This window comes from Lygodium microphyllum, chromosome 22, assembly GCF_053477565.2.
Source record: "Lygodium microphyllum isolate KBCC chromosome 22, Lygodium_microphyllum_v1.1.10, whole genome shotgun sequence".
Lineage (NCBI taxonomy): Eukaryota > Viridiplantae > Streptophyta > Polypodiopsida > Schizaeales > Lygodiaceae > Lygodium > Lygodium microphyllum.
In genome coordinates this window covers 56,690,206-56,709,530 of record NC_141156.1, presented here as the reverse complement: position 1 = coordinate 56,709,530, position 19,325 = coordinate 56,690,206, and the positions used below count along the sequence as shown (strand labels likewise).

The 19,325-nt window shown below is 37.7% G+C and overlaps 1 protein-coding gene across 2 annotated transcripts in view; it reads left to right on the top strand.

Moving 5' to 3' along the window:
- Positions 1-12,056: 12,056 nt before the first annotated feature.
- The window catches only part of LOC148017179 (Phospholipid/glycerol acyltransferase family protein), a 37,600-nt gene continuing 30,331 nt past the window's right edge, over positions 12,057-19,325 (top strand). The window contains exons 1-4 of one of the 2 annotated variants that reach the window (XR_015687867.1): positions 12,057-13,559; positions 13,681-13,788; positions 13,922-13,959; positions 14,079-14,143. Coding sequence is in view for 1 of the 2 variants with exons in the window: in XM_087662855.1 (XP_087518981.1) it covers positions 12,912-13,559; positions 13,681-13,788; positions 13,922-13,959; positions 14,079-14,143 (859 nt within the window). In the remaining variant the exon portion in view is untranslated. The remainder of the gene's footprint in view (positions 13,560-13,680; positions 13,789-13,921; positions 13,960-14,078; positions 14,144-19,325) is intronic. The other variant, XM_087662855.1, reaches the window with a different exon arrangement.

Below are 19,325 nucleotides of genomic sequence, written 5' to 3'. Positions count from 1 at the left end.
AAGCTTATCTGAGCTAATGGTAGGTGGATTCTACTAAGTAATGTAGAATCTCTATTCTCGGTGTTCTTTTTCTCATGCCTATCAATGGCATTCTTCTTTTTGTGCCTTCTAGGACATTAAAGACTATAATAAAAATTGGAAACTTACACTATTGAGATTAAAGTGAGGGCCGATGCTTATCTGATAGATGAGGCCCTTATTAGCTCTTTTTTTGCATCCCTTATGAACAAGCTAAAGAAAGAAACCAATATTGATTGAAGATAATGATGACAAAGCTATATCAATGGATGAAAAGGTTAATGCCACAATGTATCAAAAGCACTTGTCAACTATTATGAGTAAGCCTTCTGAAATCAAAGGGGGTTATTAGCAAACTCTTGAAACTTTCTAGGAGCCTATGAATGTAAAGAGGATGATGCCCTACCTTATTACTAGATAGACCATTTACTATATAGAACTTGGAGTGTGTAGCTAAGTGCATAAAGAAGGGATAGGCAAGGCCCAAATGGGTTCCCAATTGAGTTTTTCCTGGCTATTTGGTTTGCATGTGTGCAAGACCATTGCAATCTTCTAAATTGCTTTGAATAGATAGGGCCATTGCTAAATTTATAAATCAAGATATAATTAAGCTTATCCCTAAAAAGTTGAGAGAAGACTGTCTATCAATGGAGGCCGCTAACTATGTTCAATGTCCCTTATAAGATTATGGCAATAGAACTTGCTCTTAGAGTTAAATACATATTCTTGAGGCTATTACATGTCAAAAATCATGGCTCTATTAATGGTCATAAGATACATGATGCAATTCTAAACTTGATGTTGGGAATGGATCATGTCATGAATCATAACTGCGTTTATTCACAAATCAACATGGACTTAGATGAAGTTTATAATCGGGGCAAGTCTGTTAGGAATTTGTACTTGCATTCTTATAGAAATGTGACTTTGATCCCATGTTTTCTTTGCATGCTTAAGGACGTGTTTGCAAAGGCATCTGTAGCGATGTGCATCAATGGGCCTTTTACTAAAGGCTTCAAACAAAAGAGAAGAATTAGGCAAGGGTGTCCATTGGCATCCTTGCTAATTGCTTTAGTTGAGAATTAGACAAGGGTGTATGTGAATCCATTGTTGGATAGAGGAAGCTAAGATTTGCTATGGTGCATGAAGAACTATTGATGGGAGGATACTTTGTTCACACAAACTAAATGTCCTTATCTAGAGGGTGGTGGCCAATCAATTACTAGTCAAAAATAGATATAAGAAGTTTTAGCAAAAATTATTGACATGTGTGCTTGCTTTGGGGAAAGCATAAAGAAGATATTAAATGTTTGTTTTGGAAGTGGCAAGGGATAAAATATTATCAAGAAAGGTAATGAAGGAAGTAGAGTCCTTAGGTCAACATCATAATATATGCTAAAAATGGGCTTTACTTGGGAACAAGGTTTACTCGATCTTGAGGGCATTTGTGATTATGACAATTTGGAATGTAAGGCATGAGTCAGTTTTTGAAAGGTGTAATGAGATTTAGAAGAAGCTTGATTATATCCATGGGGTGATGTAAATGCTCTATGTTGCAATATATAATGTCACTTTCAATTAATGAAAGAAAGGTTCTCTTGCACTCCTACTATTTCCTTTGTAGTGTTGTCTCACAAATCAATACCATAGACCTATAAGGCATGTTTCCATAATGGTTAAAGCTTCCTACTTTCCATGCTATAGTTCTCTAAACTCATTGCATGCATTAATAATTAACCATGGGGAAACAATGATAGTGATGGGTGAGAGAGCCAACAATACTTGGTTGTGTCACTTTGATGGAGGAAGCCAACAAGGATCACCCATTTACACATATGAATTGCTTGTTGATCAATAGTATGGGAAAAAATGGCTTTAAACATTAAACGGATGAATAAGCTAGTCAAGAAAATCAAATTATATCAAAAAGTCAAAATTTTTCCTTTTAATAATAAAAGAAGACTACATAACTCAAAAGGGTGCCATATAGCCACTTTTTCTATATACAGAAGATTCCAATCTGATGGATGTGCAATGATAAGAAAATCATGTAATGGTGCCTAGAGTAACTAAAAAATCAAACCTAAGATATTGATTGCAATCACAAGTTTGGATATGATGTTGATGCTAAATGTCAAGAACATACATATTTCTTAGATATTCACAACCAGGAGTCTTGATTGTAAATATATCAACAAAAAAAGTGGCACCAACAAGTATAATATTATATAGTGTTACTACAATTTTAATGAGAATGCATTTAGTTTACTATAGAACAATATATAAGGGGGGGAAGCTAAAATGGAAAGAGGCTTAAATATAACTTTATCGAATCAAAAGAGTTCAACAAAACTAGTCGGAGTAATAAGATTTACAATGTTAATAATCTAAACAAACTTCATGCATGATATAAAGGGGGAAAAGCTAAAATGGAAAGAAGCTTAAATATCATTTATCTCCGAATCAAATGAATTCGACAAAACTAGTTAGAGTAATAACGAAAATATTTAGATTTACCATCTAAACAAATGCGGTGCATGAATCCTATAAACATAATTCAAATGAAAAAAATAAATAATAAATTCAATTTAAAATACAATAAATAAACAAAACCTTGAATCTTACATATCATTGTCTTATCAATGTTCAAAAAGCTAAACATTGAAAAATTGGTATTTCTTATTTAACCTATCATCAAACTTGCCTAATGTTGAAATGGGGTGAAGTTTACCCTTTAGCGGATTTATCACCTAAAGGGATTTTAATTTACCATTATGTTTTTCTACATATTGAATATAAAATTACCACAACCAAGTTATTTGAAGTAAATGAAAGATAAAGCCTTTGAGTTTGAATAGTTAAAAGAAAATGACTATAGAAATGATAGACAACATAAAAGAAAGCATGTACCCTATAAGATTGATAAGTGATGTTATAGAAATGATAAACAACATACAAGAAAACTTGTCCATTGTAAGAATAAGATTGATAATTGAGGTTAGATTTTCTAGAAAGAATTTTGGCAAAATTATGAGCTCTTTCATAAAGTTTGAGCTATAATTGAGGTTAGATTTATTATCAAACAACATAAAGCAAGTTGAAATATAGAGATTAAAAAAAAGTTTGACACTATTATTGTTTTTTATGATTAGTATACTTTTGTTGAATATACAAATACTTTCAAGTCAAAGAGCACATGGATAAACACTCAAAACATGGAAGAAGTATGAAGATTCTTGTTTCTAGAAAGTGGCTACCTTCTAGTGTTGACCTTTTTTTAATAATAGATAATGTTATGGACATTGAAAACACAACAACGTGTCTTATTAGAAAAAATTGGACAATTGCATAAAATAAGTAATAATTGCATAATGGTAATTAAGAATGACACTTAGACATACTCAAGTACTTGTAGTTCTACTTATCCTTTAAAGATCAAAAAGTAGTTGCATTGCGCATTAGTATTAAAAGTAGATTATTATAGTAAATTATTGACTTGTATGCACATTTGAATGACGAATTATCCTTCAAAATATAATTTTGAAATACATATTATAGCATAAAACAACAAGGTTATAATTAAATACTTTGATTGCAAAGGACACAATAGGATTCTTGCCCCCCAACAAGCAAGTTAATTACATGCTTTTGGCTCTTTTTGTTATGTATCAACATAAGATGATTATCTTCTAACTAGAAAGCATCAAAAGCTAGGCATGAGGTGCCTATTCACTTTAGCCAACAAAAAAATGTAAAAATGAGAAGAAAGAGAGGAAGAGAAAATTGCCAAACGTTTAATTTCTATATTGTGAACTTCCATATGCTTAGCTAGGATGGGAAGTATGTAGTGGTGACTTCATACGTAGATGAATTAATCTCATGAGTAAAGACTACAAAAGTTGGGATGATATTGAATTATGAATTCGAGATAAAAAATTTGGGCCATATGCATTTTTAATAGGGCCTTGATGTTTCTTAGTGACTTATCAAAATTTGCATTCTCTAATGAATGTATGCAAGGGGAGAATTTGAAGATATTCAACATGAATGAGCATAAGGCAATTGTCTTACTAAGGGAATGAGCGATAGCTTTTGTTGAAGGATGCATCGAAAGTTGTGGACACCGGTCAATTTTGGAAGCTAATGGCAAGCCGTACCTTTGTGTTCAACATTAGGCCAAAGGTTAACCATGCAATATGGAGATGTGATCATGTTCTCAAATAAGCCCTATGAGAACCATTGGAGAGCATTGATGTGGGTTTTGTTCACTAGAATAGGACATCGCCTACAAATCAAGGGAGACCTTAGGGGGATACTATGACTCACATTGGGGAAGAGACACAATCCTAGAAAATTGGTGATTGGAAAATCCATGATGCACATTAGACATTTGTAGGTGTTGAAATTCTCAATGAATAAGCATAAAATTTTAAAGCTAAAATTCCAATTACTTGCACTAAAACTCAAACTCGCTAATGAATTGAAAGTTTATTGATCATTTGCATACATAAAATATATAAATGATGATGTAGACATACACAAAGAGGAAGCATAATACAACAATCGTCCCCCACCATCACATAACGGATGCATTATACCTCCATGTTGCAACATTCAAGTCCAAAAGTACAAGTGGGTTCTCTCCCAAATCTTCTCTCTTTTCTTCCATTATTCATAAAAGCATGTTATATTGGTGGTATAATACTTGAGCTCTCTTTGAAATTCCTTCTCCACTAGAAGAGACCACATAACATGTTCGGGCTTGCATGGGAGAGAGATCTAGAGTTTACTTCTCTTTTTCCAAAAGAGCATTTATTGGGAATTCTATATTCTCACAACCCTTCTCTAACAAAAGAAATGAATTTAAGGCCTAGAACAAATCAGATGGATGTCACACATAAAATGTGTGCATATCCCATTGAATGCTCCAATGAAAAACTTGAAGATAATTGATTTATATTTACTATTTTTGTAATGAAAATTTTCAGTATTTGCCACATCTATAGTGATCCTCTTAGTCAAATAAGCATGTGCCCATGATTGCAATTGAACAAATATTGTAAAAAAACATCATGTTCGTCATCAACACATATGGAATTGTCCTGTGGAATCCCTCAATCATCACCATAAACATCTAATTATGTAACCAAAAATCTAGGGGAAAAGTAAGTACCAAAAAACTTATGTAAGTACCAAAAAACTTATTGTATGAAGAAAATAAAAGTAAGTATCACAAAACTTTATTTAAAACATAGGGTAGGCCTGATAGGCGGCGGCTTACCCTGTGGCGGATGCCAGCGGTTCGAGTCCGCTTATCTCCATCCTGTGATGTCTAATTGTAGTCTTCAAAAGCCAAAAATGGATATGAGGTCAATGAACTCTTGACTTGAAGCTCACAAAGTAGATAACAACACAGTAATATGAATTTGATTTTATGGAACACCCATTGTGGAATCACATGTGTGCATACTATGTGAACGTACGCCAAGAAGATTACACCTTAGTTTAGTGAGATCATTGAGATTAATCTATCAATGGCAAACCCTTGAGTAATTGACTATTGAGATGATGCACAATCAAGAGTAAACAATGAAATCAAGAGATTGAACTAATGGCACACCTCTGCTCAAGAGTGCTTTAATACCACCATATGTTTTGGCCTAAGCCTTACAAAATACCACATACAAAAGCTAAACAAGGGTGTATAAAATAATGTGATCTTGATTTGACTCGACTAAATTGATCAATATATTGTCAAACGATCAAGGTACAATAATGATCAATAGATTGTCAAATAATCAAGGTGCAATATTAATCAATATATTCTCAAACGATCAGGATACAATCATGAAATGTAGGAGGAACACATTTGATGCATTCATTATGATAGTTGTTGTCTTAACCAACTTGTTATGAACATATCCACTATGATTTTGAGTATCTCAATGGACAACATTGGCTTTGGGTTGCTCAGCTTTAAATTATTCATCTATGAAAGGTGGGTCATCAATAAGAGGAAGAGTTTATACAAGTCCTTTGCACAGTCTCAAAAGGTTGATATGAAAGTGAATTCTATATTCTCACAACCCTTCTCTAACAAAAGAAATGAATTTAAGGCCTAGAACAAATCAGATGGATGTCACACATAAAATGTGTGCATATCCCATTGAATGATGCAATGAAAAACTTGACGATAATTGATTGATATTTACTATTTTCATAATGAAAATTGTCAATATTTGCCACATCTGTAGAGCAGTCCTCTTAGTCAAATAAGCAGGTGCCCATGATTGCAATTGAAGAAATATTGTAAAAAAACATAATGTTCATCATCAACATCATATGGAATTGTCCTCTAGAATCCCTCAATCATCACCGTAAACATCTAATTATGTAACAAAAAATCTTGGGAAAAAGTAAGTACCAAAAAATTTATTGTATGACGAAAATAAAAGTAAGTATCACAAAACTTTATTTAAAACATAGGTGATGTCTAATTGTAGTCTTCAAAAGCCAAAAATGGATATGAGGTCAATGAACTCTTGACTTGAAGCTCACAAAGCACATAAAAACACACTAATATGAATTTGATTTTATGGAACACCCATTGTGGAATCACATGTATGCATACTATGTGAACTTACACCAAGAAGATTACACCTTAGTTTAGTGAGATAATTGAGATTAATCTATCAATGGCAAACCCTTGAGTAATTGACTATTGAGATGATGCATCGATCAAGAGTAAACAACGAAATCAAGAGATTGAACTAATGGCTTGCCTCTACTCAAGAGTGCTCTAATACCACCATATGTTTTGGCCTAAGCCTTACAAAATACCACATACAAAAGCTAAACAATGGTGTATAATATAATGTGATCTTGATTTAACTCGACCAAATTAATCAATATATTGTCAAACGATCAAGGTACAATATTGATCAATAGATTGTCAAATAATCAAGGTGCAATATTAATCAATATATTCTCAAACGATTAGGATACAATTATGAAATGTAGGAGGAACATATTTGATGCATTCATTATGATAGTTGTTGTCTCAACCAACTTGTTATGAATATATCCACTATGATTTTGAGTATCTCAATGGACAACATTGGCTTTGGGTTGTTCAACTTTAAATTATTCATCTATAAAAGGTGGGTCATCAATAAGAGGAAGAGTTGATATGAGTCCTTTGCACAGTCTCAAAAGGTTGATATGAAAGTGATTTTCTAGGAGTCAAATATTGTAATTATTATTATCAAAATTTTGGGTGAACTCGAATGGTCTATAATTTCTATTGGAGCTTTCATTTAGACCACACATCATGATAGCAATTAGACATCGTCCTTCCACCATACAATAGGATTTTGGGACCATGTGATATTGCCATGGCACTCAACAATGAATCAAGCCAATGTATTGCATTCTCAATGTTTTGATGAGTGATCCTCCAATTCCTCATGAAAGGAACACCCAACATGTAGTGGGTTTGTCACTGTACAATCATGGGCTTACAAGACTAAGCTTTTATTCAAAAGGCATTTCCACCATTCTAAAGGGATTGATTAGTGGTAAAAGCTACTTGACCCAAGCCTTACTATTGGTAACATCATTTCAGAGAGGAGTTAAGAGGCTATGGAGCATAGAAGTGAATGAAGCATATGCTCAAGCGAAGAGAATCCATAGCAGATGAGATCAAGACATTAAACAAGTAGAAAACTTTCAAGAGAGTGACTTCTTCGGTAGTATTGCTTGGAGAATACGGTTGTAGTGAGCTTTTGGCCCTTCTTATATTCCCTTTGAAATCATGAATTCCTACATTTTTTGGGACTTGAATCTCCTTCATGTAAGCATGGATTAGGGGACTTGCTCTTTAGGTAGTCTAGACAAGTTAAAGCTTGCTAATTTAAATTTGGGCAAGGAAATTCAAAAATTCCATTAAGGAGGCATAATGTCTAGTTAATGGGAATGCATTAAAAAAGAATCCTATTTTTCTATAGTTGGGCATCTTCTGATTGCTCTTCTTCTTCCACCCAAGTTTGGTTCTGGTACTGTTGGTTTTTGAACTCATGAACTCATTTTCTACAGTAGCAATCACTAGGCGTGTGTCCTGTCTTCTCATGATAGTCACAAAAAATATTATTGTTATTGGTGTCGGTTCTTCCTATAGTTGCAAACCTTCCTTTTATGAACAATACATAATCTCCAAGAAACTATTGAAATTTCTAGCTTTACCTTTACTTTCGAATCAAACAAAAGAGTTTGAACATCTTTAAGGGTCAAACTAGGAGCACTTTCGAAATAGAGATGTGAGATTATTGCAAGATTCAAAGTTCACACTAGCAAATAGCAATGCATTCATTCTCATCTATATTTTCCTTGATTGTGGCTAGCTATGCTTTGATACTTTTGAATCTATTCATCTTGTAGCCCTCAGTTACCCAATCTATAAAGGTACGCAACCAAGTTAGATTTGGTGTCATTTGCTATGCACCAAACAATTTATCGAGTTCTCCCATGTAATTATAGCGTTCTAGATCTAAAATATTGTGATTACATCATCTATTATGCCCCAAGTGATAATGCCTAGTACTTGAGTATATCCTTTTGTCCTTTCCTTGGTTTTGATTTGAATATGTTTAGGGTTGAGTTAATCTCCTCCAAATCCCTTGATTGAGTCCTCTTCAATGTATTCAACATTTTGAAATGGATCGCATAATTATTTTTGCATCAAGTGATATTTCCATGCTTGAAAACCTTCACTATCAAACTTGGATATTTGCTCAAACTCACTCATTTTTGGGTTATAAGGTCTTAAAATATGCTTGTATATACACAATAATAGTTATTAGAAAGAAATAAGATAGTATTTAGGTCCTTTAGTGGTGAGTTGATGTTAATATTTGTAGCTAGATCTACAAGCCATTGAAACCAAGTACAATTAACTTGTCACTTTAGCTAGATAGTTTGAAGTTGTTACTTGCAAACATCAATAATTTTCGACATGGCTCAAGAGCATCTAGTTATTTCTTGCAAATAGCATGGCATAGACGATGCTCATTAACGTGACATGTAGAAGTCTTAAATTCTTGCTAACAAATATAAACCAAGCAAAGTTTGATTGATTGATGCTACTAGGTATACCTTAAGGAAGAAATAAGTTCCTTATTCCATTATATGTGTCTACTTGTTAGGGCAAGTATGAAGTCTCAATGGTATGCATATGCATAAGTTTTCAAAACAGTGGAATGCTAATGAAGCAAGCTTAAGGTGGGTTTGGTTCCCACATTCGCTACTATCACATTGATAATTTGGGTAATGAAAAAACATGGAAATGAGAAGAAAGCCCTTACAATCAAGGCATTCTAACCCAATTAATTCTCCTATAGCCTGACTAGATATGAATAGCTTTGATATCATAACACAATTCATGGGAAAATTAGAACTACTAGGCTATGGAGGGGTAGAAATGAATTTCTGTATTCAAGCAAAGAGAATGCAATGCAAAAAATAAACTCTTAAATGAGTAGAGAACTTCTAAAGAGTCACCTAAAAAATAGGTGCTAAGTCCAAATGCTATCATTTGCCTAAGCTTAACACATTGAACATACATTGTAGGTTTATCATCACACTAGAATGAGTTTATAAGACTCATATTTTCTTCAAAATGCATCGCTAGTCCCATTGAGGGAACTAGTCTGCATGGCATGGGGGATATCTTAGGTTTACATCCAAGGCTCCTTATGATACAGAAGCACAAAAATGAGCTTAATGTCATCGCAAGGAGAAGTTGTGCCTTTATGAGTAACAATCACAATCGTAGATAACAAGTCTATCTTGCATATTAACTTACTTGCAAACCTAACAATTATGGCAATATTTTTGTAAAGGTAGAAGAAATCCCTAAGGTTTTATGAAATCACATCATTAGGAAATAGTGTGAATTATGATTTTAGAGTATTACATTATATTAACCCTTATTTTGCACAAACAACATGACAAAAAACTCAACTGCTATTTTCTATAAGCAATTTTGCGTGAGGCTTGCCAACCTCTTCATAATGATCTTCCACCTCCTTAACTCGCTAACTAGTGATTTTGCCTCCATCTAAGTAAATAGCAAACTTTAACTTTAGACTAGTACCAAGGAGAAGGTGAATGTGTAGGTTGACACAATAGAAATGCAAGGTTTGAAACAACACATTGGATCCAAGTGCATTAGAGCCTTTACATGCATGTATCTGAGTTTGTTCGATGAAGCGAAACAAGGAAAGATCCTCTAGCGCATTCACTATGCATATGTGAATTGTTGCATATGGGTAGGGGTTTTTTGAGAGTGGGGTTATATAGAAGTCCGAAAGGGCGGGGGGGGGGGGGGGGGGGGGGACTTTGAGGTTGGATAGTTTGATTGTTTGAAGTAAAGAAGCATACCTCGATAGAATTGCTAGGCCTACCTAATTCATCATACGTATGGGGCATGAGAAGGGGAGCACATTTATATATTAAGTTGAAGTAACACTTTTGTAACATTTGTTTTGTATATGACTTGTATAAAAAGTCAATTATATAAGTCATTGTACATATGGGGCATGAGATCACATTTATATATTAAGTTGAAGTGACGCTTTTGTAAAATTTATTTTGTATATGACTTGTATAAAAAGTTAACTATTTCCTACACAAACTGCATTTTAAGTGGTCACATAGAGATGGGAAAATGGGGACTTGTTTTCTCAAGATCCCTTGTGGTTCATGTGGCATAGCATGCATGTTGAATTTGCATATTGCTAGTTATATTCTAATCCACATCTACTACCACAAACATGCGAATTTACCCAAAACAATCAACTACTTAGGTTAAGAAATATGTTTTATGACATTGTTATGTTGCCTCCAACTCTAGAACATTTCTACACAATGGATGAGATAATGATTGTTTGTGCCTTCTATTTACATCATAAGAATGCCCAAACAAGTCAAGCATAGCACCTCAAGGAGCTTGAGCAAACTAAATTAAGACCATACAACCAATACTCAAGAGCTAATAACTAGAATGTTGACTCTAGGCTTGTGTTGTCTTCCATCAATAACTAGTTTGCCTTGCTTTTTTAATAACAAGAAGGTTGTAATCATATATGTGATACATAGGCTTTGGGGTTGTTAGTTTGATGAGCAAGTTGTAAGCATTGATGTGATGCAAGGTCTATTAGGACATGAATTTAGAGTTGAGCCCAATATTCTTCCTAGAGTCGTGTGGATGTCAGCTTCATCAACGTGGGGATCCCATAGTGTGTGGATGCCAACTTGATCAACATGGGGATTGGAGCATGGAACCAAACATGATGAAGTTCACCATCATTCTCAGAGTCAATCCAATAAAGGAGATGGGTTGAGTACGCAATTTACTTATCCAACCAGATGGCTTGGAAGCAAATTTTTTTCTCGTGGAACTCTTTACTATGATCATGGGTTTAAAGATGTGTGCCTCTAACAACCATCCTCTAAATTGTGGGAGGCAATGCAACACTTGATTTCATTAGCTTGTTGATGCATGTGGGTCTAGACTCTACATAGGTGTGTGCCTCCCACCCTGGCCACATGGGGCTATTCGTGGCCTTCAACTATCAACTTGGTTGATCGTGAGACGAAAACAGAGCCGCATATGTGTATCGGACTATGCAAGAGATAGGTTGGACCTTATTGGAGATATGTGTACATGCCAATATATGAGAATTAGTTAGGCAAGAGGGGTAGGAGTAGCAGTTATTTGCCCTCAACAGGCACTACCCATTGTTGTTGGTGCATTGTAAGAGGCCTTGTGAGGTAGCTTCTCCATTGTTTTGATTTTTGCTTTGGGAGACCACCCACTTTTTGCCGCTATGTTAGCAACTTCATATTCTAAGACTGCTTGAAATCTTTCATGTGCCAAGGGCTTTGCATCATTTGCCACCACATCTAGGCTGCGAGGTGCTCTTTGAATGCAGTAGCCGGCATACGCATGTGACCTAACTCTCAAAGATCTAGGAGATACCACGATGGTTTTGGACAGAGAGGCGCTTATTTTGGTCCAACATTGACCAGATGGTGGGCGAAAAGCTGCTACTTTTGGCGGTTGGACTAGCGAAAAACCCCTGCTGTTTTCTCCGTGCAGTGCTAAATTTGGCGGGGATCGTGTGTGCGTTGGCGTGCCTATGTGTGTTGTGTGAGGGGGAGCATGCATGCAAGGTCTCTCTCTCTCTCTTTCTCTCTCTCTCACACACACATTCATTATTTCTGGCTGATTCAGTCGGACCCCGACATTACCATCTGAAATCAGTCCGCCATTGTCCCTTTCTTCCCTTACGTTTCCAGCTTCCCTTGTAGAAATCTGAAACAAGTCCGCCATTATTCTTTTCTTCCCTCGTGTATCCAGCTTCCTCTGCAGTTCTTCCTTTCTTCCCTTGTGTATCCAGCTTCCTTTGCACTTCTTCCCCTCCGCTCGGCTTCTTCTTTACGGCGCAGGTGAAAGCAACGGCTCAAAAGGAAGCGCTTCCAGTGGCATCAACATATTTCTCTTGATCTAGCTGCATGTCTGAGAGGGAAAGCTCTCTTCCAGGTATTTATTGATCGAGACGAAAAGCTCTCTCTCTCTCTCTCAGGTACCTTTTCCCTCACCGGTTCTTTGGAACCATGGCAATGCCGTAGGCGAAGAGAAAGGGACTAGTCATATCGCCTTGCCTTTTCTTATGGTTGCTTCCAAACCCTAGCCGGTTGCATATAAGTAGAGTTACTGGAAGGTGTGCTGAGAAGGAGCGATCGCATGAATTTGAGGATGTTCTTGGACTCGTCAGCGTCTGAAATTGTATGGAATCTGAGTTTTTGCGGGCTTAAGGGAAGGTGATAGCTCAATGTCACCGGAGGTGTCAGATGATTCGCCTTTCTTGCCGCTGGGGGCAGAGATGGCTAGTGATTCTGCGACTGATCGGAATGGCGGGCAAGATTCTGCCAGTGAACGGGCTTCCAAATCTCAGGCTGATGATGCTCCCCTGCTCACGAAAGAGACACCATCTTCTGATGACGCAGAAGAAGAAAATTTAGAAGAAACTTTAGAAGAAATGGAGAGGAAGTATGCTGCCTATGTGCGCCACGACACCTATGGGACTATGGGAAGAGGAGACATTTCCATCTGGGAAAAGGCCTGTCTGGTTCTAGCTCTTCTGACTATTGTGCCGGTCAAAGTAGTTCTGATCTTTGCAATTGTGGTTACTTATTACATCATCTGCAGAGTATGCACTCTGTTTCGCTCCCCATACCACAATGGGGATGGCCAAGAAGAAGCGAGCACCTCTCCACTTCGCGCAGAGGGTGAAGATAATAATTCCAATGGTAGTGAGCCGTCTGCTGCAGTTCAGCCTCAGGAAAACTATGCCGATATGACTGGAGTGCGTAGGTCAATCATTGTATATAGTGGCCGTTTCCTCTCAAGGGCAGTGCTCTTTGTTTTGGGATTCTACTGGATTAAAGTAACTGATCAGGACAGTATGCGGTTGCTAAAGGTAAGATCTGGCATCATTGCTATGAATATATTCCTTACTTTTTATTAAAAACATGCATGAACACAGATGCCATAGCTGTCACTGGTTAAAGTGTAGTTACATACTTAAACTAGTGATACAGGAGGAAGAATGTGCAGAAGTTCGGCCTGGTGTCATTGTATCTAACCACATATCTTACATAGATATACTTTATCATATGTCAGCATCCTTTCCAAGTTTTGTTGCCAAGGTATGCAGTGCTTTTGATTTTAGTTTGCCATTTGTTTTATGTTACCATGATTGGAAATCTTAATACTTTGTGACCTTGCATAAAAGCTCTGACTTGTCTGCTTTTCACTTGGTGATGTTTACCCTTTTGAAAGAGATCAGTAGCAAGGCTACCTCTTATTGGATTGATCAGGTGCGTATATTATTGACTCAGATCATGAGATAGATCAGTTTGAAACTGTGTGTAAGACAATCAGCAAGTGCTGAATTATGTACACTTTTGTTTTTGTTTTGTGTGTTTTCTATTGGCAGCAAGTGCTTAGGCTGTGTTTATGTACAACGTGAAGACAAGCCGACTGATTTTAAGGGTGTTTCAGGTACTGATTTGGGACATTTTCTGTTGAATTTGGTTGATATGTATAACTGATTTAGGAAATTTAAGTCTGGGTACTGCCTGAATCCTATCTTGTTGTTCTTGAGAATATTGAACGTTTAACTCCATTCTGGAATACATGCATCTGAACATATACTCAATACGTGCAGCAGAGATGAACGTAGTAATAGTTCACTTTGACTCCATTTCCTTGGAATAGGAAAAATTATGGCAATTGTTAATTTGATACAGTGTTTGAAGCCTGAATCTCACTTCCAGTTAGAGCACTTGTCCATTGCATCTTCTTGTTGGGTTCATCTTATCAACCACTATGTGGCAAGCAACGTATCAATCCGGATCATGAGGTCTAGTTCTAGGATTTAAATGTTATGGAAGTGATGACTTTCAAGACGATAGAATATTGACAGTTAGCTGTTAAACTGGTCTTCCAAAGTTGGACGAGGATTAAGTACTGTATTTCTTAACAAGCTGTCTCAAAGTAGTTCAATTCTATGCGACAAATTTTCTCTTTACCCTCAATACTGACCTTTTATGAGTTCAAGTGTCAACTCTTGTGTTTTTCTTGGTTACACTACCAAGACTTCAAGAAATCATCTTCTACTTTAGAGGATGCTGGCCACCACTGTTGACCATGGCTGAAATTGTCACATGTAGTTGCTTCATGTATGAAAAGCACATGTTACAATCGAAAAGTAGAAAAGATTGTAGAATGAGGAGGTGCTTGAGGAGCACCCATAGGATTGATGAAGGCCGATTGTTTATAACGTGAATTCACAAAAAATGACCTACAATAGGTCAGTTTGAAGTGATGGCAAAGTAGATGTGATCACTTCAAGCTGACCTACAATAGGTCAGCTTGAAGTGACAATGAAATAGATGTGATCAATGGCCTAAAATTAGCAATATGCTAAGTCAAGTAAAAAAATAGCTTAAAATAAGGAAAATTATCGAAGGTCCTTGCAGTATTTCTTTATGATTATTGAAGACCTTTACAAATGCAGATTGCCCAGCTGATTAAACTTGAGGATCAATTTTGCTAGTGACCAATCACTTTTGATATACCAAACATTGCCCCATTGCAAACCGTAGTTGTAGCAGTTGCAAATCAGTCCTCGATTTTGCCCTGAGTTTTCCATCCTTCCACTTCCAAATTAGTCCCACTTTATCTTCATGTGCGTTTGCCAGCTGTACTTGCCAATATTGCTAACCTTTCACGTGACAACTGATCAGTTTTCCCTCTAGTTCCCACTTCTTCCCATTGATTTTGCTAGTAGTTTCTCACATAAATACGGCCTTTCACGCAAAAATAATTGAAATCCCCTTCGATTTGCAAACTATTGAAGAATGCTTTTGAGACCAGTCCGCAATTGACTTTCGACAGAGCTTGAAGATTTGTGTGATGCAAAGTTCTATCATATATGGAGCTTTTGTTGGCCTCTTACTAGACATCTTGTCAAACTTGTCACTGTTTTTCGTATGTTACAATTTGTGACTTTTAAAACACATGATTAAATCTATGGCATACTTTTCATGGATACATTGATCTATGGTGGTTAGTGATTTCTTCTTTCTTCCCCTCTCTCCTTGTTTCTTGATTGTCTTAATGGTATCAAAGTAGGATTGTAGAGTTTGCATAATCCATTACTTCTCTCGTTTGCTGTTGTCTTGCCTTGCTTGGTAGTGGTAGTACTAGATTGCGAGTGGCAGCATATCAATAGTCTAAGTGTGGGGTGGTAGTGGTGGCTAGTAGCTCTTCAAGCAATGAATATGTGGGTTGTGCTTCTACAACTCTAATGTGTTGTAGGCCTTGCGAGTCTATGGATTTGTCTTGTGGTCTTGCATTTTATTGACAAATAAGTAGCAACTTGGCTATGGTCTCTAAGGTTGGTGCTTCTAATAGTGATGAGACCTTGTTTTTTGATGTTATTGGTATGGTTGACTTGTTTATGAGCTCTCTCTTGCATTGTTTTTGCCACTACGTGTGCTGACTTAGAACATGGCGTCCCTTGCATGTTGGTCTTGACCTTACCTATGTTGATGGCATTGTGCTTCCAATTGTGATACAACTTGGCACCGACCTCCTTTTGCTTGTGATTGTCATTTCTAGATGGCTCACCTTTTTTCCATCAAAACTTTTATTTCTCTTAGCTTACATTCACGCATTGGTGATTAAAAAGAAAAGCATAGCACAAAGTGGAGCACTTACATGGGCTCTCCTTCATTGTCTTTCATCTCCACTGCTTTTTGAGACCCTTGCAGTTCTTGAAGGATGTCTTGCCCCTTCAAGGAAAAATTCATTAGCACTTCACATGTGATTGATTAGTTGATACTACAAAGTAATTCTAGAGTGCAATAAGATTCTGAAGCTTAGAAGTTTTTTACTTTTTTAGGTAGTCGTGATGGTGTCTTAGTGCACACTTGAGTGCATGAGAATATTAGGTAGTCATGAAGGTGTTGTCAAAGTGCAACGATGCGGAAGCGTAGGACAAAGACTGAGAGAGAGTGAACACAGAGAGAAGAGAGAGAGAGAGAAAAGGAGATTGTGTAAATGCAGAAAATCTGCGGTGTAGTATGCTGTTTAAGAGTGCAGAAATACACAAGGGGGCAGAGAAAATATCTGCGTATGTATCTGACTTGATGACCTCGATCTCCGTCAGCCCGAGCACAGTCTGTCTCAGCTAACAGATCTCAAGGTCAGAATCTGAAATAATGAATAAAAACGAGTGTGCCACGAACTGGCTATAAATAGCCAAACAATAGGAAATTCCTAGCACCAGGTCGGTTGCAATTAATGCAGCCGATTGCAGAAAACTGCAGAAAAACGACCGACTGCAGCAAATTGTGCCACGTGGCACCCTGTCCAACCAGCTGACGTGGCATCCTGTGCGACTGCACTACTGCCATAGTGCTCTGCCCACGGCTGTACAAGGAATGACTCTCTAACAGGTGTCTTAGTGCGCACTTGAGTGCATGAGATATACTTTGATAGGCAATTTGATTCCTTGTAGCTTTCCTTGATAGAGTTCTCTTCAAGTTTGGAGGGACCATGCCTAGTTGTAGTTGTTTGCTCTATTAGCTCTTGGGTTGTGGCGAGAATCTTTAGGTTGCACTTTTGCAAGCATTTATGTGCTCAGAATACGTGGATGATACTAGATATGCATCATAAGTCTCATGTGTTAATACAACAAGGACTTTGAAATGTGCTTTTGTTGAGGTACATAAATTTGCCTCTAATTTTTCATATTTTTTTAGCACGTTTCGACTCATTCAGCCTTAGAAAGGTATGTGAGCCATTTTGTGTGACACATGAGATTCTTTTGGCCCCAACAGTTTCTATAAAAGAGACTCAATGTGGACCCCACTCTTCATCCCTCATAACCCGATCCTTTGCATCCACAACGGACTCAAAAATGCATGAGTGATTTTGTGCGACACATAAGATTCTTTTATCTCCAATAGTTTCTATAAAGGTACTCAATGTGGACCTCACTCTTCATCATATTCCAATCCTTTGCATCCACAATTGTCATTGTCATCATTATCCACATCACCTATTAGTCTACTACTATTTAGAGGCTTGCTCACCTTGCTGTAATTGCTATGTCTTGGTCTATAGCATCCACATCACTGTCAAATAGTAGGTAAAAGATCCCCCCTAGGATCCAATTTGTGCATGAGACACAACACAAGCCATATCCACAAATATAAAGGATTTGACATTAGACTTATCTCCCAGCCATAGAGCCAAATGGGCTCACCCTTAAGCCTAGGAGCTAGCAGTACTCTAGGTCACAATCACATTCCAAGGGTTGTTATTTCATACCACCAGCCCACACCATCCCAGTATACGGATGCATTGATCAATGGGCCAAGAGTCTCAAGAGTGGTGATCACACAATAATGAGCATAATAGGGACTTGAGTCATATAAATAGAACTTGGCTATACTAACCTCGAAGTGCCCTTCATACAATTTGTAGCAAGTCACTTCATGACCATTGTGACCAATTCTACTAGTACCCATGTTAATCCCAAGTGAAGAAGACGGAAGAAAGAATGAAAAAGTGGGAAGAAGATGGAAAAAGAGCAAAGACATGCAGGCGGCCTCTAAAGCGAAGCTGGGGCCAAAAGCGTAATTTTAAATGAAAGGGGCCTCAAAAAACTCCAAAAGTTTTGTGTAAAAGAGCGCCAGGCTCCCTCATGTGTCAATTGTAAAGTATTAAACGGGTGTAGGCTAGAGGCACAAGGCTAGAAGAGGGAAATAGACAAAGGACCTTGCCACAATGGTCGGTCATGTAAAAGAAAGGGACGGGTGCCCATGGGAATTTAGGGCTTTATATATAAAGTTCAAAAAGTGAATGGAAGCTCATTTTTTGGTGTGGCTAACAAGAGCTCTGTGAGAGTGTGCAATGGAAGAAGAACACGAACACGGAGGAGAGGAGAGAGAAAGCAGAGAATGAAGGAAGAAAGTCTGCACTGACTGAGATGAATGCTGAATACACTGGAATGGACAGAACAGTCCCTGCACGTAGCCCGGAGCGTCAGTGAGGGAACCAAGACAGACTGGATGCAGTGGCAGCACCAATGCCGGAGACGGAGACGGAGGGAGCAGTGCTGTACTTGCAGAGAACAATGCTGGACTGACTGGGGGGGCTGCTATAAATAGCCCCCAGGCCAGCAAACTGGCCGACCAACCAAACTGGTTGACCTGGCCAGATTTGGCCGACCAGCCAGATCTGGTCGACTTTGGCCAGATCTGGCACCAATCACCTTCCGTTTCGCGGGACGCGGAACAAGCTCCCACGTATGGTTTCGCTCGATGGAATCGAGCTCGGCCTGCATAGCGTGTCTCCAAATATCCTGTGCAAGAGCCTCCTCCACAGTGGAAGGCTCGGAATCCTGAAGAATCTGTGACATAAGAGCATAGTTCACACATAGTGAACTGTCCCGCTGGGCCTGTAAACGTGCTGATCGACGTGGACCTGAAGAAGAAGCAGGAAAGTGAGTAACACCTGAATCCTGCATGAGCCGGCGATACCATAAAGGAACCCTGAGAGACTCCTGCGGCTGTGAGGGAGACCGGGGGGTCTCCGGAACCTGTAAAGCACCCATATCGGAGAGGGACTCCCCCTCACCGAGTGAAGGTAGATCCTCCGCATCTGAAGA